This window comes from Cetorhinus maximus, chromosome 16 (genome assembly GCF_964194155.1).
Source record: "Cetorhinus maximus chromosome 16, sCetMax3.hap1.1, whole genome shotgun sequence".
In the NCBI taxonomy this organism is placed as follows: Eukaryota; Metazoa; Chordata; class Chondrichthyes; order Lamniformes; family Cetorhinidae; genus Cetorhinus; species Cetorhinus maximus.
The window spans coordinates 98420962-98446861 of record NC_135894.1 but is presented as its reverse complement, the minus strand read 5'-3'; the positions used below and the strand labels follow the sequence as shown (position 1 = coordinate 98446861).

Here is a 25900-nt window from a genome sequence, read left to right as displayed (position 1 = left end):
TAATAATTCACCCATACCTCTTCTGACAGTGAAGCATAAACCTCATGTGCTCTACTCACCAACTTAGATTGTAACAACAATGTCCAGTTTTCCTGTGGCCATTTAATCTGTTTAGCTATCTTCTCAAAAGAAATAAAAAATGCTCCAACATCTCTTTCCTCAGACTTTGGAAGAGCTTCTACAAATTTAAACACCTCCCCACTGGGTTTTAGGTTAAAAGTTTTTCCTCATCAGGACTTTCCTCAAAATTACAAACAAAAATCCAGCCTTTTAAGCTGGTATGCCCCTTCTCTTTTCTTCTCTATTTCCCTTGCCTCTCTTTCTTTATCCTTCTTTCTTGCCTGGAATTCCAGTTCCAGCTTCCTTTCTTTCTCCTGTCTTTCCGCTTTCTCCCTTTGAAATGCTCTTTCTTTTTCTGCCCTTTCCTTTTCTGCTGCCTCTAGCTCAAATTTTTTCATTTCCTTTGCTTGTTCAGATTCAAGCCTCTTTGTTTCTAACTGAAGCCTCACTACCCCCAGCTGTGGCTCACTAGTGTCAGGTATCACTTCCAACTTTAAATGCTGTGCTACACCTTCAATTATGTCTGATTTCCCCACCCCTGCAAGTAATCCTAATTGTAAATTATCTGCCAATTCCATTAATTTAGCTTGGCTTACCTTCTGTAAACCAACCAAAGTTATAACTTCAACTACCAGACAAGACTTAGCAATTGTCAAAGACATTTTGCAGTCTCGCCACGACATAAAAACCAACTACGCACCAACTCCTGAATACAAAGTGCTTCTCATACTCTTGACCTTAAGATTCACCAGCTCCAGCCCAATCAACAAATTTAAAATATATTCTGCAAAGGGTCCCCAATTTTTGTTATGACATAGCAGACGGTAAATGCTGAGCTGTTCAAATCCCAGAGGGAAACTTGAACCAACTGTCACAACCAATTTTCAATTTGTATGACTTGAGATGCGGGTTTTGAATTCAGTAATAATAAGACCACTGAGTCATAAGAGGTTTTTATAAAACTAAATTAAATATTTATTAATGAAAGAAAAGATTGCAAGCACATGCATATGCCTACAAATTACTGCTACAATAACTTTTAAATCCCCAAGTTAATCTGATTCCCAGTTACACCTTTGCTGAGGCAACAGTAAAACACATAGATTTTAAAAGGCCCAGGCAAAGTATACAATACCCTGAGCAGCTGAACTCAAAGTGAGTTCTCTTAAGTTCAGTCTCTGGGGGCAGCAGTTTGGTACATACAGGCTGAAGACCTTTCACATTTGTTGAATCTTAGACTGCCTACCCTTACACACAGCCTTCACTCCTTTATATATATTTTCCCTTTTGAATGCAAATACCCATTGTTTCACTATGTCTTTGGACTTTTCCTTCCTGATAATAAAAATCTCTCATAGTACTAAGTTTCACCAGTAATCTTTCAGAAAAATAAACACACTGTTTCTAAACTTCACCTGGCTAGGTGATACATTTCACCCCTCCTTTAAAAACAACCAAGCCTGGTTCATTTAAAAATGCAAGTGTCCTTTTACACCTTACAGTCTAAACTTCCCCCATATTTACCATGTCTACATCAAAGTATTCAGAATAGTTTTCCTTCAATCAAATTAAATCACACACACACCCACACACAGACACACACAGACACATCCCGCTATTACTCTGTTTTACAATAAATTTCAATAACGTTACAAGAATTATTATATCTTCCTGACATCTGAAAATCCAAATACACTGCATCCACTGCTTCTCCCTTATCTATTCTGCTAGCCATGTCCTCAAAAACTCAAAAAAGTAGGTTTGTCAAACATGATTTCCCTTTCATAAATCCATGTTGACTTTGTCTAATCTTGTTGATATTTTCTAAGTGTCCTGTTATCACATCCTTTATAATAGACTCTAGCATTTTTCCCTACTGCTGATGTTAGACTAGCCAGTGTGTAATTCCCTGTTTATCCTCCCCTCTTTCTTTAAATAATGGGGTTACATTTGCCACCCTCCAATCTGCCGGGACTGTTCTATAATCTACAGAATTTTGGAAGATGACAACCAATACATCCACTATTTCTATGGCCACCTCCTTTAGCACCCTGGGAATTCTTCGTTTCTGAACTGCTCTTACAGCCATAGCCACATTTATATGGCTAGTTCAGTTCAGTTTCTGAGGAATGGTAACCCCCAGGATGTTGATAGTCGGGGATTCAGCGTTGGTAATGCCATTGAATGTCAAGGGGAGATAGTTAGATTCTCTCCTGTTGGAGATGGTCATTGCCTGGCTGCGAATGTTACTTGCCACTCATCAGCCCAACTGAATGTTGTCCAGGTCTTGCCGAATTTTGACATGGACTGCTTCAGTATCTGAGGAGTCACGAATGGTGCTGAACATTGTGCAATCATCAGCGAACATCCCCACTTCTGACCTTATGATGGAAGGAAGGTCATTGATGAAGCAGCTGAAGATGGTTGGGTCTAGGACACTACCCTGAGGAACTCCTGCAGTGAAGTCCTGGAGCTGAGATGATTGATCTCCAACAACCACAACCATCTTCCTTTATGCTAGGTATGGCTCCAACCAGCAGTGACTCTTCCCCAATTCCCATTAACTTCAGTTTTGCTAGGGCTCCTTGATGCCACACTCCATCAAATGCTGCCCTTCTCTTTGAAATCTATTTTATTTGGCAGTTTATTAGTGCCACACAACATGATATAGGATATCCTCAATGTGAAGACGGGATTTTGTGTCCTACATTCATATAGCACCTTTCACACCTTCAGGACATGTCAAAGTGCTTGACAATCAATGGAATATTTTTTGAAGTGTAGTTAACATTGTGATGTACGAAACTTGGCAGTAAATATGTACACAGCAAACTCCCACAAAGAGCAATGTTAAAATAAACTGATCATCTGTTCCTTCGGTGATATTTGTTAAGGGAGAAAGATTCACCCTGGACATGATAGATAACTCCCCTGTTCATCTTGGAAACAGTGGCCGTAGGGTTTTTTACATCAGACAGGGCCTCAGTTTAACATATCATCCAAAACTCAGAACCTCCTACAGTGCCGCACTCCTGCAGCACTGTACCAGGAAATACCAGCCTGGAGTTTGCACTCAAGTCTCTCAAGCAGGACGTGAAACTACACCCTTCTGATTCAGAGGTTGTGAGGGCTGCCCACTGAGACACAGCTGATAGCCAAAATAATAAGCATAGTTGATGGAGCGTTGGTTGACTTACTGGTACAGTTGATCTGACAGAGATTGTGGCTGAATTTGGAGATACCATCATCGCACCATCTCCTACTGTTAATCTGGAAAATCCCATAATTGGTAATTTTTGTTCTTAAATTTGAATTGAATTTACTTTCACTTTCAACCACGCACACCCCTAAAATTAAAATGGCACAAGAACAATATTGGTTAGAATATATCACACACACCAATTTTTCTCATGTTAAACCCTTGCTCTTTTTGTTAACTGTCCCAAGAAGCTGGTTAATACTGACAAAACTGCACTTAATGCAAGAGCTGCCAACCCTCTGGGAATTGAAAATTAATTTGTAAGACACTGCTGCCTGAAACTCTGAGAAGTAAGATCACAGGAGACATTTTTTAAAATATTTTTTATCAAATCTTTGATCAAATACTTGATCAAATATCAAGTATTGATATTATACTTGATATAAGTATATCAAGCATATACTTATAAGCATAGACTTGATATACTTAAGTATATCACACATTGAACCAGAGTTGGCAACCCTACTTCCTGCCCAGCTATAGATACCAAGTGATTGTAGCGAGTTTTAATAATTCCGATGGCATAAACAGTGAACCACATGATGTATGAAGTCACATGATGGCCAAGCGTGGGCAGCAGATTCTCTGCTCTGAGAGCAATCGGTGAATTCCTTCTATATTTGCCACAATAAAACAATTCATGACAAAATATCTTACAGCTCAGAAACAGGCCATTTGGCCCGATAGTTCTATGCTAGCATTTATGCTGCATCTGAACCTCCTCCCACTTTACTTCATCTCACCCTATCAACATATCTTTCCATATCTTTCGATCTCATTGATCCAGCTTCTCTCTGACAAATTGGGGTAGTTCAATTTTCTAATTTGGCAGGATGTTAATTCAGGGTCTCTGGCCTGCACACATCACCACCTACAGAAATCTAGATGATGCCACAGCCTCAAGTTCACTTGTAGCAGAAACCATCTTTCATTTACTTTCTCCTTCCCTCAGTTGCCCTTGTCCTAAAGCTGCTCCATTTAATTTTGGTTTAAGAGTCTTTCTCTGTCCCTCTTTCTCTCTCTTGTTCTGTTCCCCCCTTCTCTCACTCGCAGACCATTTATATTGCTGTTATTGACTGGCCTTTTGTTGGCTTGAAGTGGGATTTCCACCCCCATTGGAGAGGAAGACCCGCCTCCGAAATCTGCCAACCATTCAAATGGCTGGCAGTTCACTTGTCCCAGTGGTGCCACAGGGAGCGGTGGCCAGTGCAGGGACTGCAGGCAGTCCCATGGATGAGGACCGGTGATGGAACCCGGACTAAGTGGCAGAAGGTGTAGGGGGGGACATGAGGAAGAACTTTTTTACGCAGAGGGTAGTGGGTGTCTGGAATTCGCTGCCCAAGTTGGTGGTAGAGGCAGAAACTCTAAACTCTTTTAAAAAGTACCTGGATCTGCACCTTAAGTGCTGTAAGCTGCAGGGCTATGGGCCGGGTGCAGGAAGATGGGATTAGAAAGGGCACCTGAGTGTCCTCGGGCTGGCATGGACAAGGTGGGCCGAATGGCCTCCTCCTGTGCTGTAACTCTTCTATGGCTCTATGGTTCTAAGTAAGTCTAGGGTTCCGCCAGGGCCAGGTTTGCAGGCTCTGGTGAGGGAGATGGATGGCCAGGGTTCCCGGGGCAGGTGGAGGGTTGCATGCAGGGTAGGAATGCTTTGGAGGGTGGCTTGCATTGGGTACCCAGGCTGCCAGGTTTCACCGGCGGCTTGGACAATTGGCTTGGACCTCCTTACCAGGGGAAGAGTCCCAGCGTTGGTGGGAAGAGGCCCTTAAGTGGTCATAAATTTAAGAGCTTCAATTGGTGAGTGTGGGTGGGGCACATGATGGGCACGAGGCTGCTGTTAATGCCCCCAGTTACACCCCTCCGCCTGCTTAACGCTCCCTCAGGTGTGGCATAAATTCCCACATTTGTTCGTTACTCTCTAACACCAGGTATTGCACAAAACTGGAAAGGGTAAGGCCGGGATTTTCCAGCCCTGTGGTGGAGGTACCCACTGTGGGGGATTCAGTGGCTCAACCAAAAGTCCATTGCCTTTCGGCAGGACTGGACGATCCTGGTGGCAGGGCAAGGGTGGAAAATCCTGCCCCAAGACTTTTCCCAGCTCCTTCTCCTTTTCCCCCTCAAATATCCTGGGGTACAGTTCAGTCACCGCACCCAAGCTAACATCAGTGATTGTGCTGGAGTCCTGTACAGTCCAGCCCCGCACCACACACACTGCGTTTACTCTCTCATCCACCGACAGGAACCTGTGGCCTTAAATTATCACCATCGTGGAAGGAGATGAGGTGAAGGGGAAGCCCCAGATGATGCAGCGGGGATGTTTGAGTGCACTCAGCTCCGTTAATAGTGCTGATGAAGTGAGACTCACAGTTAGCCAGGCTGTGTCCGTCAAATCCATCTAATCCCTTATCCTTGAAAACCTGGACTAGTTCACATTTCTCATAGACTTTGCCACTTGTGACCAGAAACAGGAGACTGAGAACAGCGAGAATCTTCATTGGCACAGGCTGAGATCGGTTCTGCTCTTATACAGAAATATTGTGTTCAGCTCACAAAGTTCCTCAAAGATGAGTCTGGAATACAACAAAAGAAAAAAAATGCTTTTTGAATTATCCGGTGTCCCACTGATTGAACAATAATCAGATCGTGATACAAGGGGAAGGAAGATAAACAGCCAGGAACCAGGACAGATTTGTCTACTTCCTCCTCCTCTCTCTTTCTGAAGGCTGGGTCCAGTCTCCTGTGTTCCAGCAGCCTTTCACTACATTGTTCAGGTGACACATTCTTAATATGTGAGGCTGGGTTGTGGAGAAAACGTATTGAGGAACATAGGAACAGAAGGAGGTCATTCAGCTCCTCAGGCCTGTTCTCTCTGGAATTCTTCATTCACATGGAGCCCAGGAAGAAAAGGGCTTACTATCCCTCTTCTTCCTGTTCATCCCCCCATCTTTCACATTCTCCTGTTCCACCTCCTGCTCCGCCACTTCTCTCTAATGGAGAAAGATGCCTATGGCCCTTTGTGGACCAAGGCTAATTATTAACTTACTGGCGGCGGCAGCAAAGGCCTCAGTTTAAATTATTATCCGAATGTCTGCATCTCAGAGCAGTACAGCAGCGGTTGACAAATTAAACAACTCACGGGAGGAGGAGGCTCCACAAATATCCCCATCCTCAATGATGGAGGAGCCCATCACATCTTCAGCCAGAAGTGCCAAGTCGAAGATCCACTTCGGCTTCCTCCAGATCACATCATAGATGTCAGTTTCCAGCTAATTCAATTCACTCCACATGATATCAAGAAATGGCTGAAGGTGCTGGATACTGTAAAGTTTATGGGCCCTGACAATATGCCGGATATAGTACTGAAGACTTATGCTCCAGAACTTATCGCACTCCTTGCCAAGCTGTTCCAGTAAAGCCACAAAACTGGCATCTACCCGGCAGTGAATTGCCCAAGTTTGTCCTGTCCACAAAAAGCAGGAGAATCCAACCCAATCAATTACTACCCCATCAGCCTACTCTCGATCATCAGTAAAGTAATGGAAGGGGTCATCAACAGTGCTATCAAGCAACACTTTCTTAGCAATAACCTGCTCACTGACGCCCAGTTTGGTTTCCCCAGAGTCACTCAGCTCCTGCCCTCATTACAGCCTTGGTTCATGCATGGACAAAACAGCTGAACTCCGGTGGTGAGATGAGAGTGACTGCCTTTGACATCAAAGCAGCATTCGACCGAGTGTGGCAACAAGGAGCCCTGGCAAAACTAGAGTCATTGGGAATCAGGGGAAAACTCTCCACTGGTTGGAGTCATAGCTAGCACAAAGGAAGAGATAGTTGTGGTTGTTGGAGGTCAATCATCTCAGTTCCACCATCTACAAGGCTCAAGTCAGGAGTGTGATGGAATACTTCCCACTTGCCTGGATGAGTGCAGCTCCAACAACACTCAAGAAGCTTGATACCACCCAGGACAAAGCAGCCCCACTTGATTGGCACCCCATCCACAAACATTCACTTCCTCCACCACCGACACACAGTGGCAGCAGTGTGTACCATCTACAAGATGCACTGCAGGAACTCACCAAGGCTCCTTGGACAACACCTTCCAAATCTATGACCATTATTGTGGGGGCTTCACCTAGTAAGCTCTTAGCGTGGGCAATCTGGGGGAGGGCGGGCTTTCTGACAAGAGACCTGGTCGAGCATGCAAGCGCTAAAAATGTCTCTGCAATGAAGTTTAACTGTTTCTTGGTGAAACCTGTCTGCTGCGTAGAGCCATCACATTTGACGACGAGGATAAAATCTACTTACCAGCCACGCCGCTTTTTGGAAGAATCGACCCTTATGATGCTAATATTGAAGATTGGAGCCAATATATTGAGCGCCTCGGATTTTACTTTGTAGAAAATGAAATAACCACTGAAGGAAAGTGGAAAGCGATCCTCTTAAGTGTATGTGGCACTAAAACATACAACTTGATTGGTAACCTGACAGCCCCGAGCGCGCCCAATTCCAAGTCATATGGCGAATTAGTGGACCTATTGAAAACGCACTTCCAGCCGAAGCCATTCATGATATTGCAGCGCTTTAAATTCAGTTCAGCAGTCAGGCCCCGGGAGGGTCCATTGCAACCTATGTGGTGAACCTCAAGCAGTTAACAGAGCACAGCAACTTCAGAGACGTTTTAAAGGATATGCTGCGCGCCGCGGGACATTAAGGGTGACGGGAAGTCAGCGCCGATTGCCTGCCGATGTCAATATCCATTTTAAACGCACCCTAGACATCTCCCTCACTATGGAAAGTGCCGCCAGAGACTCGCAAGCTTTGCAACACATGGATAATGACACTGTACTTCATGTTAGAACCATAAAACCATAGAAAAGTTACAGCACAGAAGGAGGCCATTCGGCTCATCTTGTCCATGCCAGACTGAGGACACCCAGGTGCCCTTTCTAATCCCACCTTCCTGCACCCGGCCCATAGCCCTGCAGCTTACAGCGCTTAAGGTGCAGATCCAGGTACTTTTTAAAGGAGTTTAGAGTTTCTGCCTCTACCACCAACTTGGGCAGCGAATTCCAGACACCCACTACCCTCTGAGTAAAAAAGTTCTTCCTCATGTCCCCCCTACACCTTCTGCCACTTATCTTGAACCTATGTCCCCTGGTTTGAGAATTCTCCACCAAGGGAAACAATTTTATCCTGTCCACTCTATCTATTCCCCTCATCATTTTGTACACATGTTGGGTGGGAACCTGCCGCTGAGCCTGGCGTGAAAGCCAGACCCGCAGAATTAAAGCCCAGTTCAATGGCCGCTGTGAGAAACATTAAGAAGCCGAACAGAAACGCTTCATCGTCGGTTTCAAGGCAAAATTACTACAGATGTGGAGGTGACCACGGAGCAGATGCCTGTAAATTCAGAGAGGCAGAATGTCATTATTGTCCTAAGAAGGGTCATGTGGTTAGGCAATGCTGGACAAAGTTGAAGCAGTCTGCAAAATAGCATAAAAACTTGATAGAAGGAACGGGCACAGCAAAGGCTGAAGCTCCTGCTCCTGATGTTTACTCCTTATATAATGTGACAGCTGTGAAGACTGAGCATGTGACAGTACAAGTGAATGAGAAGCCACTGACAAAGGAAATTGATACTGGTGCCTCAACTACGGTGATAGGAAAGCACACTTTCAGGTACCTTAATGAAGGAAGGCAGCCAATAAACTTGGAGCAGACAGTTGCTAAATTAAGAACTTATATGGAAGAATCTATTCAAGTGAAGGGCATCACCACTGTCCCAGTCACTTACAAGTGACAGGCAGACCAACAGCCTGTAATAATAGTGAAAGGAGAGGGACCCAGTCCTTTAGTTTGGAATTGGCGACAGGAGGATCAAACTCGACTGGTCTGAGATATTTCACCTCAAATCTGATGAAGTCCCAGAAATTCTAAGGAAATACAACGTGGTTTTTCAGGGTGAATTCGGGAAGTTAAAAGGCCTGGCACGCCAAGATACATGTTGCTCCTCAGGTGACACCACATTTCTTTAAGGCCAAGCCTGTGCCTTGTACATTGATAGAAATGGCGGATGCAGAAATGTGCCAGCTAGAAAAGCTGGGCAGCACCCAACCTGCCCAATTCACGGAATGGGCAGCGTCCATAGCTCCAGTGGTTAAGCCTGACCACACCATACGCATCTGTGGGGACCATAAATTGACTGTAAATAAGACAGAAAAACTAGATAAGTACTACATTCCAAAGACAGACAAGCTGGCTGGAGGCAAGTTCTATATGAAACTGGACATGAGACATGCCCACCAACAATTAGAACGTCAAGGAAACACATGATTATTAACACACACAAGGGTATCCATCAGTACACTCGTCTACCCTTTGGAGTCTTGTCAGTATGTGCTTTTTTCCAGGGAACAATGGAGAGTCTTTGTAAGGATTCCCGCAAGTGGTAGTGCATTTGGATGATGTTCTCATTACTGGGTCAACCGAGACCGAACACCTGGCCCCACCTGGAGAAGGTGCTAAGAAATTCATGGAAGCCGGCGTACAGGTTAAAGAAGGAAAAATGCACATTTCAAGGGCCAGAAGTCACTTATCTAGGTCACACGGTGGACGCCAGGGGATTGCATCCTGTAGAAGAGAAAGTTCGGGCAATTAAAGATGCCACACCACCATCCAATGTAACAGAACTCAAGTCCTTCCTGGGTATGATCAACAACTATAGCCACTTCTTATCCAACCTGTCAACTGTTTTGGCTCCATTACACTCGCTGCTAAAAAAGAACCACCATTGTTCACAGGGTTCACAACAGCAAGAAGCCTTTGTGAAAGCAAAGAAATTGCTGCGTTTGCTGTGTTTATCGGTGCACTACGCCCTATCAAAAGAGTTGGTATTAACATGTGATGCCTCTACTTACGGTGTAGGAGCCATTTTATCACATAAAATGGAAAATAAATCAGAAAGGACCATTGACTATGTCTCGAGAACCCTTTCCAAAGCTGAGGAAGGCTATTCTCAGTTAGAAATAGAAGGATTATCAGTAGTATTTGGTGTTAAAAAAAAGTTTCACCAGTACCTACATGGACAGATGAGTTAAGGGTGAGGATTTACACGTGGAATTATGATATAGTAGCCATCACTGAGACATGGTTGAGGGAAGGGCAGGATTGGCAGCTCAACATTCCGGGATATAGAATCTTCAGTCGAGACAGGGGAGGGGGTAAAAGAGGTGGAGGCATTGCATTATTAGTTAAGGAGTCAGTTACAGCAGTAAAGAGAGATGATATCTTGGAGGGGGCATCGAATGAAGCTTTGTGGATAGAGCTTAGGAATAAAAAAGGGGCAGCCATATTGTTAGGTGTTTATTATAGACCCCCAGATAGTCAGTGGGAAATTGAGGAGCAAATATGTGCACAATTTGTGGAGGTGTGTAAAAACAATAACAATATTAGGTGATTTCAACTTTCCCAACATGAATTGGGATAGACATAGTGTTAAGGGCTTGGATGGAGTAGATTTCTTGAAATGTGTACAGGAGAACGTTTCAGGTGAATATGTAGAGGGTCCAACAAGCATTGCTGGACCTAATTCTGGGAAATGAAGCCGGACAGGTGGCTGAGGTGGTGGTGGGGGTGCATTTTAGTGATAGCGACCACAACATGGTACAGTTTAAGTTTGTTATGGACAAAGAAATTGACAAGTTGCAAAAAAATGTTTTGGGTTGGGGGAGAGTGGATTTTAGTAAAATAAAGCAGGATCTGGCCAAGGTAGACTGGGAACAGCTACTTGTGGGGAAATCTACAGAGGAGCAGTGGGGGGTGTTCAAAAAGGAAATGGGGAGGGTACAGGCTCAATATGTTCCCCGAGGGTGATAGGAAGGAGTAACAAGCCCAGAGCACCATGGATGACCAGAGATATTCAGGTTACGATGAGAAGGAAAAGAGAGGCTTTTAGCAGGTACAAGGGGAGCAAATCAGCAGAGGCATTAGTGGAGTACAGAAAGTGCAGGGTGGAGCTTAGGAAAGCAATTAGGAGAGCAAAGAGGGGATATGAGAAAGCTCTGGCTGGTAAAAGTAGGGAAAATCCCCAAATATTCTATAAGTATATCAATGGGAAGAGGATAACCAGGGAAAGAATAGGGTCCATGATGAACCAAGAGGGCAATCTATGAGTGGAGCCAGAGGACATCGCTAGAGTGTTGAATGTATACTTCACATCTGTCTTCACCCAAGAGAATGAGGATGAAGGTATCAAACTCAGGGAGAGAGACTGCAAGGTTCTTAAACAAATTAATATCGGGAGTGACAAGGTATTGGAGGTGTTGGCAGGCTTAAAAGTGGACAAACCTCCAGGTACAGATGATTTGTGTCCCAGACTGCTGAGGTAGGCAAGGGAGGAGATCGCAGGGGCTCTGACCCAAATTTTTAACTCCTGTCTGGCTACAGGGGAGGTTCTAGAGGACTGGAGAACAGCTAATGTGGTTCCACTATTTAAGAAGGGTTGTAGGGAGAAGCCAGGGAACTACAGGCCAGTGAGTCTCATGTCAGTGGTAGGGAAACTATTGGAGAAAATTCTGAAGGAGAGAATCTATCTCCATTTGGAGAGGCAAGGTTTGATCAGGGATAGTCAGCATGGCTTTGTCAGAGGGAGGTCACGCCTAACAAACTTGATTGAATTTTTTGAGGAGGTGACCAGGTGTGTAGATGAGGGTAGTGCAGTTGATGTAGTTTGTATGGATTTCAGCAAAGCCTTTGACAAGTTCCCACATGGGAGACTTATAAAGAAGGCAAATACACATGGGATACAGGGTAATTTGATAAGGTGGATTCAAAATAGGCTTAGTTGTAGGAGACAGAGGGTGATGGCAGAAGGATGCTTTAGTGACTGGAAGCCAATGTCCAGTGGCGTACCACAGGGATCTGCGCCCGGTCCCCTGTTATTTGTCATTTATATAAATGACATTGATGGCTATGTGGGGGGTAGGATTAGTAAGTTTGCGGATGACACAAAGATTGGCCGGGTGGTTAACAGTGAGGTTGAGTGTCTTGGGCTACAGGAAGATATAGACAGGATGGTCAAATGGGCAGATAAGTGGCAGATGGAATTTAACCCTGAAAATTGTGAGGTGATACACTTTGGAAGGAATAATTTGACAAGGAAGTATTCAATGAACGGCATGACACTAGGAAGTTCTGTGTAACAAAGGGACCTTGGCGTGTGTGTCCATAGGCCTCTTAAGACGGAAGGGCATGTTAGTGGGGTGGTGAAAAAGGCATATGGGACACTTGCCTTTATCAATCGAGGCATAGATTACAAAAGTAGGGAGGTCGTGTTGGAGTTGTATAGAACCTTGGTCAGGCCACAGCTGGAGTACTGTGTGCAGTTCTGGTCACCACATTATAGGAAGGATGTGATTGCACTGGAGGGGGTGCAGAGGAGATTCACCAGGATGTTGCCTGGGATGAAACATTTAAGTTATGAAGAGAGGTTGGATAGACTTGGGTTGTTTTCGTTGGAGCAGAGAAGACTGAGTGGGGGGGGCGACCTGATCGAGGTGTACAAGATTATGAGGGCATTCTTCGGTACCATGCTCTTGTTAATTGTAGATGCACTTTCAAAATGGGGGTATATGTAGAAAATCATATCACTCACATCAAACGCAACTATTGAGAAGCTATGTCACTGTTTTAGCATACATGGCCTACCTGAAATTGTCATTTCTGATAATGGTACAGCCTTTACCAGCACAGAGTTCCAGAAATTTATGGGTCTGAATGGAATCCGACATATTAAAACAGCCCCTTGGCATCCCTCGTCGAATGGTCCAGCTGAGGGGGCTGTACAAACTTTAAGTCTGGTATGAAAATATTATCGGAAGGCACTCTGGAATCTTGACTTTCCTGGTTTCTCTTCAGTTATCGTACAATGCCACGTTCTACAATGAGCTCAACACCGTCGGTGTTATTAACGAAATGTCATCTGTGTACATGTTTACACTTGGCGTTTCCAAATTTAGAGGGGAAGGTAGTGCGGAAGCAGAGTTATCAGAAATTTAACTATGACATACACAGTAAAGCTCGCACGTTTAGTGTAGGTGACACGGTAAATTTCGGCAGTGGACCTTGCTGGTCTCCGGGAGCCGCTGTTTCAGAGACTGGTCTATTACCTTTCCAAGGACAAGTGGGAGATAGAATTGTCCGTAAGCACGTAGATCACAGCCGTGCTAGAGCCACATTCCAACAATTAGCTGATCAACCTGTCATTAACGTTGAACCGTCGGCTTCTGAGGTGTGTGATCGACCTAGAACAGACATTCCAGACGTTTCAGAAGAGTTGCTAAATCCTGAACTGCCTAGTTCCGATGATGTGTGTCATACTCCAACTCCAGATACTGTTCAGGAACCTCTTATACTAGCCGTATCAGAAGAACACCTCAGAGACTTGATTTATAATCACCTGAACTTGTCAGTTTGTTTATATGTTCTTCTGTGAAAAGTAATTGTAAAAAACTAAAGAGGGAGGAAATGTGGATGTATAAGGACTCCCTCCTGCCAATCACAGGTCATGTGATGTATTGTGGGGGCTCTGAACAGTGAGCTCTTAGCGTGGGGAATCCGAGGGGGCAGGGCATTCTGACGAGAAATCTGGCTGAGTGTGCAAACACTAAAAATATCTCTGTAATGAAGTTGAACTGTTTCTTTACGAAACCTGTCTGCTCCATAGAGTCATCACAACTACCATCTAGAAGGACAAGGGCAGCAGATAGATGGGAACGCCACCACCTGGAAGTTTCCCTCCAAGCCACTCACCATCCTGACTTGGAAATATATCGCCATTCCTTCACTGTCGCTGGGTCAAAATCCTGGGACTCCCTCCCTAACAGCACTGTGGGTATACCTACACCACATGGACTGCAGCGGTTCAAGAAGGCAGCTCACCACCACCTTCTCAAGGGCAATTTGGGATGAAGGATTCATGTTGGACTAGCCAGCCACGCCCACAACCCATGAATGAATTTTTAAAGTTTTGCACTTGACAGGGATAGAGTTGGAGCTAGCTTCACCCCAGGTTCTGAACTCAGATCATGCAAAACATTTAACACGGTTACAAGATTTGTAACCCTTTGAGTGAATTAATGTCTCTTCATCTCAGTCCTAAATGATCAGCCCTTATCCTGAGACTGTGTCCCTATGTTTTTGATTCTCCGAGCAACGGAAACAATCTTTTAGCATCAACCCTATCAAGTCCCTTCAGAATTTTACACGTTAGATGTAGGTTTCTTTAAAATGACTCCTCAAGGCGTATCAACATGGAGATTCCCTTTCCTAACCGGCAGCCCAGTTACAGAGAAGGATAACTGTACAGACTCACCGTGTGCTTGAAGGAATCAGGCTTGGTGACCAGGCTGTCCCTCAGATCTTGCTTCTGTGGGAAAGAGTGGCAGATACCCCCACCTTAAACCCAATGGGAGGGGCTGTGATGTGTCTTTCTTCATTCCTGTAAAGAGGTCACTGCCCCCTCCAACCCCCACACCCCTCACAACAGCCAACAGCATGTTCCTCCCCCACTGCCAGCATGAGCCAATGGGACACTTCCACTGCCTGAACTCTGGTGTCGGCAACTCTTCCCTTCCGCAGAGGGAGGCGGAGGCTGGTGGAGGGTAGGAGTGGGTGGTAGCAGGGGGAACACGGTGAATAGAGACAGGGTGGGTTAATGTTCTGGAGTCATACTGAACAGTGCACACTGTGTGACAGTTCTTCAAAGCACAGGACGAAACATTCTGTCCAAGCCCTAAACCTTCTGCATCTTATCATTAACTCAATGTCCTGCTCAGGGTGGAATATCTTGCCCTCGCTCCAACAGCTCGATGTTTAAACATTACAATACCACAATGTGTTGCTAACCCGTGAGATAATGAGTAATAAATACAGCAGTACCTATTCTCTTTACTGTACAGTAGTTCTTAAACTGAAACATCTCCAGCTATGGACCTCTGATCTGTTGAAGTGCATCAGGTAATGTTGTGTCCAAAAGAGAGCTCAGTAAAGGTGAGCAGGTAGTAGAAACTGGCTGGAATTGGAAAGGACGTCAGATTGATGGGAGTTTGTAGAGCTCCAGATAGCGGATAAAGTAGCAGGAAATAAAGGCAGCAATGCAGATGCTGGATATCAGAAATAAAAACAGAAAGTTCTGGAAAAACTCAACAGTTCTGGCAGCATCTGTGGAGAGAGAAGCAGAGTTAATGTTTCGAGGCCAATATGACTCTTCTTCAGAGCTGAACAGAGGCAGGATTATGATGGGTTTTATGCTGTTCAAAAAAGGGGAAGGCGGGGTCAGATGGAGCAAAAGGGGAAGGTCAGGGATAAGTTAGAGGGCGGGGGAGATTAAATAACAAAGTTGTCCTGGAGTAAAAAGCAAAGTGAGTGGGAATGGGACAATAAAGGAACAAAGCATTGGTCTGGATTAGGTGTTAACATCCTGGGCGTTACCATTGACCAGAAACTGAACTGGACTAGCCATATAAATACTGTGGCCACAAGAGCAGGTCAAAGGCTGGGAATCCTGCAGTGAGTAACTCACCTCCTGACTCCCCAAAGCCTGCCCACCATTTACAAGGCACAGTCAGGAGTGTGATGGAATACTCCCCACTTGCCTGGATGAGTGTAGCTCCAACAACACTCAAGAGGCTTGACATTATCGAGGACAAAGCAGTCCGCTTGATTGGCACCACATCCACAAACATTCACTCCCTCCACTACCGATGCACAGTGGCAGCAGTGTGTACCATCTACAAGATGCACTGCAGGAACACACCAAGGCTCCTTAGACAGCACATTCCAAACCCACAACCGCTACCATCTGGAAGGACAAGGGCAGCAGACACGTGGGAACACCAATATGTGGAAGTTCCCCTCCAAGCCACACAGCACTCTGACTTGGAAATATATCGCCGTTCCTTCACTGTCGCCAGGTCAATGTTATGGACTTGATTTTTCAGACAGGTTTCTCATAAGAAACAGTGAACTTTATTTACAGACCTTCAGCAGCAGTTACATGCTCCCATCAAGATCCACAACTAGACACAAACCCTACCCCTAAGGTTCTCCATGCTTAGGGCTGATTCATTCCCAATGTCATGTGATACTACACAGTAGAATAAGTCTTAAAGCTCTGGTCACTACATTCCTTAAATCTACATTTACTACATTCCTCCCCCTTTAACTTTTTTTTGCAATTTGTATTTACAAGAACAACTACATTCATGACATTATCAATATATACACGGGTAATGAAACTATAAGTTCAGGTATTTTGCTGATCCAGGTGGAACATCGTAGCTCCACGACTTTAGGATCTCTTACTGAATCTTCATTTTCTGGAACTGCAGCAACACCAGGTACCTCCTTAGGCCCAGGCAGTTCAGTGTCATCCACTCTGACAGAGACATAAGGTATGTCTATCCTTGGCTGATCAATCACAACCAGGTCCACCGGTTCTACAATAGTTACAGGTGGAACATCGGTTTGTAGGGGCATCTCCTTTCTTCTCAAATGATCCACGTGTTTTCGGGTGATCCAGCCCTCCAATTCTACATGGTGCGACAACAGTCCAGCCACAGAGGTTACTACACCAGATAACCAACTCAACCCAATACCGAAGCTTTGTACAAACACTGTTTCACCGACAGCAAATTTTCGCGCTCGACTATGCAAATCATGAGTCACTTTTTGATTCCATTGACTGTTCTCTACCTTCCCACCCAACTTGGGAAGTACTGGGCTTAATCTCGTATGAAGGCAACACTTAATAAATAATTCTGAAGATGTTGAACCTGTGGGAGGTCGTTCATTGTCTTTTCTAAACCAGCTTCCATCTTGTCTTCTTCTGTCTACCACAGAGTTTGGTCTCATCCTTCATTTTGACTTTGTGGTCGGTCAGGCTTCTCTCAGGTGAAACCCCAACTAGGCTCAGCTCTGGGTTTGAGCTACCCATGGCTTCATCACCCTCCTGTGTTTTGGAAAGTTCTATGGCTTTTCCTTCTAAAGCCTCTTTTGTTTCACTCAGCTGATTCTTAAGCTCTTTTATCTCCTTCTTGTATCTGTTGGCTTCCTCCTGGAAACTTGAACATTGCTGCATCTTCTCTGCCGATTGGTTCTTCAGTTTGTTCAGAGTGACATTAAATTCATTCTGCTTCTCTTCGTAATTTTCCAGAGGTACAAACTTTGACCTGAGGGATCCTTGTAGTGTGTGTGAAGGTCTCTCAACAGGTTTTCCATTTCTTTGTGAAGATCGCTCGCTTCATCTTGAATCCTGTCATTCAGCAGAGTCCCCTTGAATTTCTTCTGCTGTCCTTCCATGCTGCTGTTTAAGACAGTTTTAATTTCCTGGTTGCTGAATGGCTACACGCTCTTGCATCCTGCTAAGGTCCTTTGACTCTCCGGGCTCTTCCTGAAGTACTTGCCTTGTCCCTTTTCTAACTCAGGAAACTCCTTCGGCTTTTTTTTTTAAATCTCACTGGCCAATCAAGGTTAATTCCCCTCAACCAATTACGACCTAGAAGGCTTGGTCCTTCACCTTCCAATACAAATCACAGGGATCTGCGCTGTCTGGTGCTTGTAATAAACAGTTACAGTGACAATACCTGTCACTTGTATGGCTTCACCGGTATACATTTTCAATTTGGCTGAAGTCTACCCCGTATTCAATTGTGAGTACCCTCGTTTAAATGTTTGAATGTGTGCTCCCCCACTACAGTGGCTGATGCACCAGTATCCACTTCCATAATCAAAGGTTTTCCAATGACCTGCAGAGTAACAGTGATTGGCTCTCTTTTCCCTACTTTCATATTAAACTGAGAATAAACTTCGGAATCAGTGGTTTCTGGTTCTTCCGCATTATGTACTTTGACCAGTTTAGTTTGCTGCCTGGGAGTCTGTCTCAGCCTTGCTTTACATTGCTTCAGTATGTGCCCTCTTTTATGACAATAATGGCACTCCACCTCTTTAAAAAGGCAAGTTTCAGGGACATGGTTGCTTCCACATCGCAAGCAATTCATCTTCAGATTTGCTGCTGAGCTGTCCCCGGTGTATTTTTTTTAATTTTCGGGTAGCAGGGACTGCCTCCCGCTTTGCGGCTGACTCCCCGGTTTAGTCGACAGGCCTGGCAGTCATTTCCCACCCCAACTGGAAAACGGCGCCATCCTGTACATCCTGTAAGGCCTGCCAAACCCGCTCGGTGCTTTCCATCGCAAGCGCTATCTCCAATGCTCTTTTAAAATCGACGCTTACCTCAGCTAAATAACTGTCGTTGAATGACATCATTGTGCAGACCAAAACGATCCCTTAACACATCGTTCAGGGCCTCCCTGAAGTCACAATTTTTCAGTTAGCTGTTTTCAACTTCGCTACGTATGTTACTATGGTCTCTCACCCTGGGCGTTTCCTCTTGAATTAAACTTGAACCTCTGCATGAAAATGACCCTTTATGAGGTCTACCAATCGGGAGCGTTCGGGGCCGTCAAACTATGGGTTAAATTATAAGGTTTACTCCCGCAGGCGCTTAGGAGAATTGCTTCCCATTTTTCCTCCACTGTTGTTTTGCTTGCTTGGAAAAAGAAATCGAGCTGCTCTATAAAATCCCCTGTGGATGAGTCGAAGGGATCGATCCTGCCAAAAAGTGGCATACCTGGTGAGTACATTTTCCCTTTCTTCTGTTTCAAACAAGTTATTCACATTCACTGGGTGAGGGACAGCATCGGGACCAATTTATCCTGATGGGCAGTTGTTACAGACTTGATTTCCCAGACATGTTTATCATAAGAAACAGTGAACTTTATTTACAGGGCTTTAACAGCAGTTACATGTTTCCATCAAGATCTACAACAATTCACAATGCTCCACCCCTCCCTAAGGTTCTCTGCGCTTAGGGCTGATTCGTTCACACTGTCATGTGATGCTACTCAGTACAATGAATCTCAAAGCTACAGCCACTACATTCTTTAAAGTTACCGTTACTCCAGTCAACATCCTGGTACTCCCTCCCTAACAGCGCTGTGGGTGTACCTACACCACATGGACTGCGGCAGTTCAAGAAGGCAGCTCACCACCACCTTCTCAATGGCAGTTTGGGATAGGCAATAAATGCTGGCCCAGCCAGCGACACATCCCACGAATGAATGAAAAAGAAAACAGAATAAAGGTCGGCGCCATCTGAAAGCAAAACACAAGAACAAGGTACAGACTGGCAGTGGGGGGAAAAATACAAAATGGAGGACAGAGTTCATGGCCTGAAGTTGTTGACCTCAATGTTGAGTCCAGAAAGCTGCAAAGTGCCTAATCGGAAGCCGAGGTGCTGTTCCCCCAGTTTGAGTTGTGCTTCGCTGAAACACTGCAGCAGGCCGAGGACAGGAATGTGAGCGTGAGAGCAAGACGCTGAATTGAAATGGCGAGTGACCAGGAGGTCAGGGTCATGCTCGCAGACTGAGCAAAACTGTTCTGCAAAGCAGTCACCCAGTCTGTGTTTGATCTTTCCATTGTAGAGGAGACCGCATTGTGAGTAGTGAATACAATAGACTCAGTTGAAAGGAATACAAATAAATTGCTGCTTCACCTGGATAGTGAGGAGAGAAGAGTCAAAGGGACAGGTATTATACCTCCTGCAATTTCATGAGAAGGTGCTGTAAGAAGGGGAAGGGGTATTGGGGCTGATAGACGAGTGGACCAGGGTGTCGCAGAGGGAACAGACCCTTCAGGATGCTGACAGGGGCGGGGTGAGAGGAAGATGTGTTTGGTGGTGGCATCATGCTGGAGTTGGTGGAAATGGCAGAGAAGGGGAAGGGAAGGGAAGGGGTGAGGGCAGAATTGCGGCAAATTGTTTGGGCACAGTTGAGGGTCCTGTCAATCACAGTTGGGGGCGGTCGAGGTATTCCTTGGATGAGGAGAAAGGAAGACATGTTGGAAGTGCTGTTATGGAAGGTGGCATCCATGACATAAACACGGAGATCAGAGAAGCTCGGTGCAGGGCAGAAATGTTATAATTGGAGACTTTAACTTTCATCAAGACTAGGCGAAGCAGAACAGCTCGAGTCCCAAGGGAAGGGAACGTCTTGAGTACGTTCGAGACAACTTTCTAGAACAATACAGTCTTGAACCAACAAGAGAACTTGCCACCTTAGATTTAGTAATGAATTGATCAATAAACTAACTGTGAGGGGACACCTACTAACAGGGTTACCATAATATGATCGTGTTCAAAATGAGGTTTTTGAAGGAGAAGCGTGATTCATGGACCAAGGTTTTAAATTTAGGGAGGGCAGACTTTGAAGGTGGGTGAGGGGTGGGGCAGGGATTGACCACCCTGTGCAGGGCCTTCCAGACACCTCGATTTATTTTGCAATGATGGGCTGGTAATTACAGAAATGGGAAATTCTTCTCTGTTATTCCAGTAAATGAAGGACAGTTAGAACAATGGGATATAAATGAGAGTTATTTGAAAGAAGTTGATGTTGTAATGGACTGAATGAGTGTTTGGGAAAAGCTGCCAGATGATAAACATTGGATCAGTTCAAAGTCCTATTGGGTAGCTTTAGAGTTTTGAGTTTCAACAGAATGAATGGCCTCCTGTTCCCATGTTTCTTTCCTTATCTCCCGATATCTAAGGAGTGGTGGTTTGTTCTTTCTGAGGACAAAGGGATAGTACATGTCCTTGAAAAGAGAGGAGAATCGCATTTCTTATAAATAATCTGTTCTTGACGGCACTCCAGGAAACTCCTATGGAAGTTAAAGTGCAGAGAAAACAAGAAAACAAACCTCAAAAAAGCATTTGAGGAAACGAGAGACCGGTGTGTCTCTTTATAATTCTTTTGAACACCAGGTATTGGGGGTGAGGGTTGGCTTGGCAAGGTCCAGGTTCTTGGTTCAGCTGAGGTGAAAACCCTTTTCCAAAAGGGTTAGAGCAAAGGCTTTTTTTATTTGTTCATGTGGGGATTGCTGACATGGAGGGAAACTTGCAGGAAGTGGTGTTCCCGTCTGCTGCTTCCCTTGTTCCTCCTGGTGGAGGGGTCACAGGTTTGGAAGTTGCTGTCAAAGGGACTTTGGTGAGTTTCTGCAGTGCCTCTTGTATATGGTAAACACTGTTGCCATTGTGTGCCAGTGGTGGAGGGAGTGAATTTTTAAGATGGTGGATGGGGTGCCAATCAAGTGAGCTACTTCGTCCTGGATGGTGTTGAGCTTCTTTAGTGTTGTTGGAGTTTCCCTCGTTCAAGGAAATGGAGAGTATTCCATCACACTCCTGACTTCCAAACTGTAGATGGTGAGTTACTCACCACAGGATTCCCAGCTTCTGATACATAAGAGCAGGCCCAACTTATGCAATTGCCTGCATTGGCTCCCGGTCCATTAAATCTTGATTATAAAATTCTTCTCCTTGTATTCAAACCTCTCCAGGGTTTCACCCCCTCCTCATCTCTGTAACCTCCTCAGGCCTACGTCCCACCAAGAACCATGTGATGCTCCAATTCTGGCTCCTTGTGGATGTCCTACTTCCTTCACCACACCATTATTGGCTCTACCTTCAGCTGTCTATGCCCTAAGCTCTGGAGTTCCCTCTTTAAACTTCTTTGCCTCTCCACCTCTCTCTCTTCCCTCCTTTAAAATGCACCATAAAGCTAGATCTTTGACCAAGTTTTTGGTTTCCTGTTCTCCTGAGCCCTGTTTCGGTTCAGTGTCAATGATTGCATGATGCCTTTGGATGTTTTCCTAGGTTAAAGGCGCTACATAAATGCAAGATTTTCTGTAGCCAACTTGACTAGAAGGGAAACACTGGACTTGCTCACAGTTCAGTTGGATGTGAGTGTTGGAGAAATTAGAGCTTTGAATTTGCATGGAGCAAACAGCCTTTGTTATCTACTGATAACTGAGTAAGCATTTTCAGAGAAAAATGGATTGTAGAGCTTCCTGGTAGGAGAAAACCTTGAAATATATTCCTGAAAATCTCATGCTTTTGAAGAATTGGAGCCAAAATTCGGAGACTGTTCGGAGACTGGTTGTTTTTTTTAATTCAACTTATCTGATGAGTGTAATAATGGTCGATTTGTGGGGCGGTAGGGCCCAGACTCCGGACCCAATGGCAAAAGGGTTAATTGCATCTCGTGTAGTGATCAGGAAAATGAAGACCTTCCTCATTCTCAGTGCCCTGCTCACAGGGGCAAGTCCGTATGTCTATCAGAAATGTGAGCTTGCCCATCTTTTACACAAAAATGGGATTGGATGGATATCGTGGCAAACAGTCTGGCAAAAGTGACCCACCAGATTGTGTCTGATCTTGCTTTCATTTTAAAATTATTCCAGATTCATGGGGCAGAATTTTCTGCCTGTTGGGCGGGCGGGCCCGACCCAATCTCTGGCAGGCGGGGAGCTGATCCCCGCCGGAGAAGCGGGCCCTGCCGCCATTTTACGTGGACGGGCCAATTAAGGCCCGCCCAGCGCGACATCCTGAGGGAAGCGCTATGCGTTTCCTGTGCGGGCGGGGGGGATTCCCCAAATGCGAGAGTGCGCTCTTTCCCGCATGCGCACGATAAAGCGTACATCTCCCTGAAGCTAAGTGCAGCCTCAGGGAGATCACTTACACTTTTAAAAGGATTAAAAATAGAAAATAAAAATCCTTAACATGTCCCCCTCGTGTCACATGAGATGGGACATGTTCCTAAATTACAGTAAAACATTATTCAATTGTTTAAAACCCTGCATGAAACCTCATCCCGCCGGTGGATGAGGTTTCATGTTTTCTCTATTTGCCGCGGGGGCTCCTGGCCGACCCGCCGACCTTAAGGTTGGACGGGCAGGTTCTTTAATTGTTTAAATGATCCTGTCAATGACCTCAATTGGCCACTGACAGGTCGGCCGGCCCGCAGCTGATTTTGCTACGCCCCCACCTTCCTGCTCACCGACGGCAAAATTCTGCCCGTTAACTCTGCAAAAAATTGGTTTCTGCCAAACTTTGTCAAGGTCTTGAGCTTAACTTTATGGGCAGAATTTTGCCCTTGGCGGGTGGGCCAAGAAAGCTGACCATCGCTGCGATCAGCACAGCACCGCTCTTTCACACTGGCGGGCCGATGAAAGCCTGTCTAGCGTGGAACGTGAGCGGCAGTGCTGAGTGCTGCCTGCGCTGGGGTGCAGGGGGTGCGGGGAGGCAGGGTGAAATGAAAAATTTAAGTTTTTATTTTATTTTCATTTTGCTTTTGGAAACCTCATTCTGCCCCCGGATGAGATTTCCAAAAAAAACGCAAAGGCTGCTTGGTATTTCCACCTGCCTGCCTGCCAATCGTTAGGTTGGACGGGCGGCGAAAACTTTATGTTAATTGATAACTTGATGGACGTAACAGGCCTTTTAATTGTCAGCGGGCGCACTGCCGGCACCAGCACAAGCGCCCGCCGACCGAACTACCGCGCAACTGCGCGTTGACGTCAACACGATCGGCCACTGTTAACGGGCGTCATTTCACCCGGGCGCGCACCCAACTGCCGAGCAAAAAGTTTGCCCTGTACTTTGGTTACAGACTTACGAATACAAAAAGCTTGCAGTGTTTCAATTAATGTCAATTGTTGTCAAACCTTTTAAAATAAAAATTCCCTTTTGAGAACTTTGTCGGGAACCAAACCACCTAAACTTTATAAGAACTGTCATGCCCGCCATCAAAATTAAAACGACCTCTTTCTCATGTATATAAGTTTGTATCCAGATTAAAAGCCCCACAAGTTTACCAACACATATTCTTTATCTTGGATAGCCTCCTAGTTACTCAAAAGTAACTTGCTAAATTACACTGCACTTTTCACATCTCAAGATTATGCCAAATTTCAAATAACAGTGCTTTTGGGTTGCAGATTTCCTTTCATATTTATTTCTTCAAAAGAAACCCCTTTTCATCCATAGAAACCATGTGTCTCTGTCTTTTTGTTTCCCTAGAATCCTTTTGAATTTCAAGGTAATTTTTCCTCAAAATTTTCGAATACCAACTCAAATGAGCTAAAATGAATTCATCATTTCCTGTCAGCTTGGAAGCTGGTGGGAAGAGCTACTCCCTGCTAGTCTGCAGCGGGGTGGTGCAAAGGCTGATTTGCCTCAAGCAAAGGAAAACCCTGTTTTATCTTCAAAATACTTTTGAATTGTGATTTTGGGCAGAAATCTCAACTCGAACCTTTATACTCAAAACATTAGAATGTTCCAGTTTACTTTTCCTTTAACACAACTCATAACCTAAGGCTTTAACTCAAAGTGCTGAACTCCACACGCCAATGACAATTTAGGGAAGAAAACGCATTAAAGCTCATGTACAAAATCTTCCTTGCACACAAAAACCTCATTGTGCACAAGCACATACATCTATAACGGTATGGATTTCCATTCTTATAACTTTTATCTTAACAACTTAAAACTTTCATATTCTAAACGAAACTTCAAGTAGCAGTGGGGGGAGTAAAGGGACATTTGAGACACTACCTACAGGGACAATGAAAACGGCTGAAGCTCACATTTCCTCTGCTCCTGCCTGTCTGTCACTGCTTGTTAACCCCCCCTCGGGGTGCCCCCCCCTCTCTCTCTCTCTCTCTCTCCAGAATAAACAGCTCTTGTGACTTAGATCAATTCTTTTGTAAGGTATTTACCAAAAATACAGTGGGCGACCTTCCGAGTCCCTACTCTAATTTTTTGTCTGCCATGGCAGATGTTGTGTTTATAGTCCGGCTACTAGTATTGCTTTCTTACTAGGAGATGGATCCCTGCCCATCTTTCACTCCACCGGACACCAGGAAATGGTCGGTACCATTTCACCGCACCGGTTTTCTTACTAAACTGGACACTTGGAAACGGTCAATACCGTTTTACTGCATCGGTTCTCTCACTGCACTTTTAGTTTACCCTAGAAGCAATTACAATAATCCCTTCCTTCTTGTTTACCCAAGGATCCGAATTGTGCTCATGGCACCACACTACCTTTAATTACGACACTCACAGAGGCGTTTGCTGGTTTAGATCTTTAGACTGACCCACTGGCCTGCTGCTTCGAACGCCAACTGCCCTATCCAATGGGTGGTAAATGAACATACTCAGCTGTGCTCTGCTCTCAATGTTCAATCCAGTGCCGGTGCCCGATATTGCAAGGATCCTGCCAACTACGCCACTGCAGCGGTTCAAGAAGGCAGCTCACCGCCACCTTCTCAAGGGCAACCAGGGATGGGCAATAAACGCTGGCCCGGCCAGCGAAGCTCACATCCCGTGAATGAATTTAAAAAACGGAGGCCACCCGAATCTGTGAGTTTTCAAAAAAACAACAAAGGTTTATTCAAGCATATGCTGGGAGATCAGCCCTCGCTGCCTTTCCAAGGGCCCCTTTCACAATACAAAGTCTGTGACACAATTTATCTGTTAATTATTACATTTCACTGTACTGCCTAGCACAATCTCCGGTTATGTACCTAGTGAGTAGATGTCTCATTAACTCACTAGGAGGCTGGGAAATGCCTTGGTCCTAATGTCTCTCAGTCTATGCTCTTATCACTCTAACGTTTCTTTACTCATCCTGT

At 45.0% G+C, this 25900-nt stretch overlaps 1 protein-coding gene across 2 annotated transcripts in view; it reads right to left on the bottom strand.

Annotated features, from left to right (window-relative positions):
• The window catches only part of LOC144691849 (lysozyme C-2-like), a 42345-nt gene extending 16720 nt beyond the window's left edge, over window positions 1-25625 (bottom strand). Inside the window, exons 1-3 of one of the 2 annotated variants that reach the window (XM_078560405.1) lie at window positions 25311-25625; window positions 5685-5889; window positions 3258-3407 (exon numbers count right to left, since the gene is read on the bottom strand). In XM_078560405.1, coding sequence (XP_078416531.1) covers window positions 3258-3407; window positions 5685-5814 — 280 coding nt within the window. In that variant the 5' untranslated portion in view covers window positions 5815-5889; window positions 25311-25625. Of the gene's footprint in view, window positions 1-3257; window positions 3408-5684; window positions 5890-13485; window positions 13621-25310 lie in introns of those variants that run through there. The other variant, XM_078560404.1, reaches the window with a different exon arrangement.
• Window positions 25626-25900: the final 275 nt, after the last annotated feature.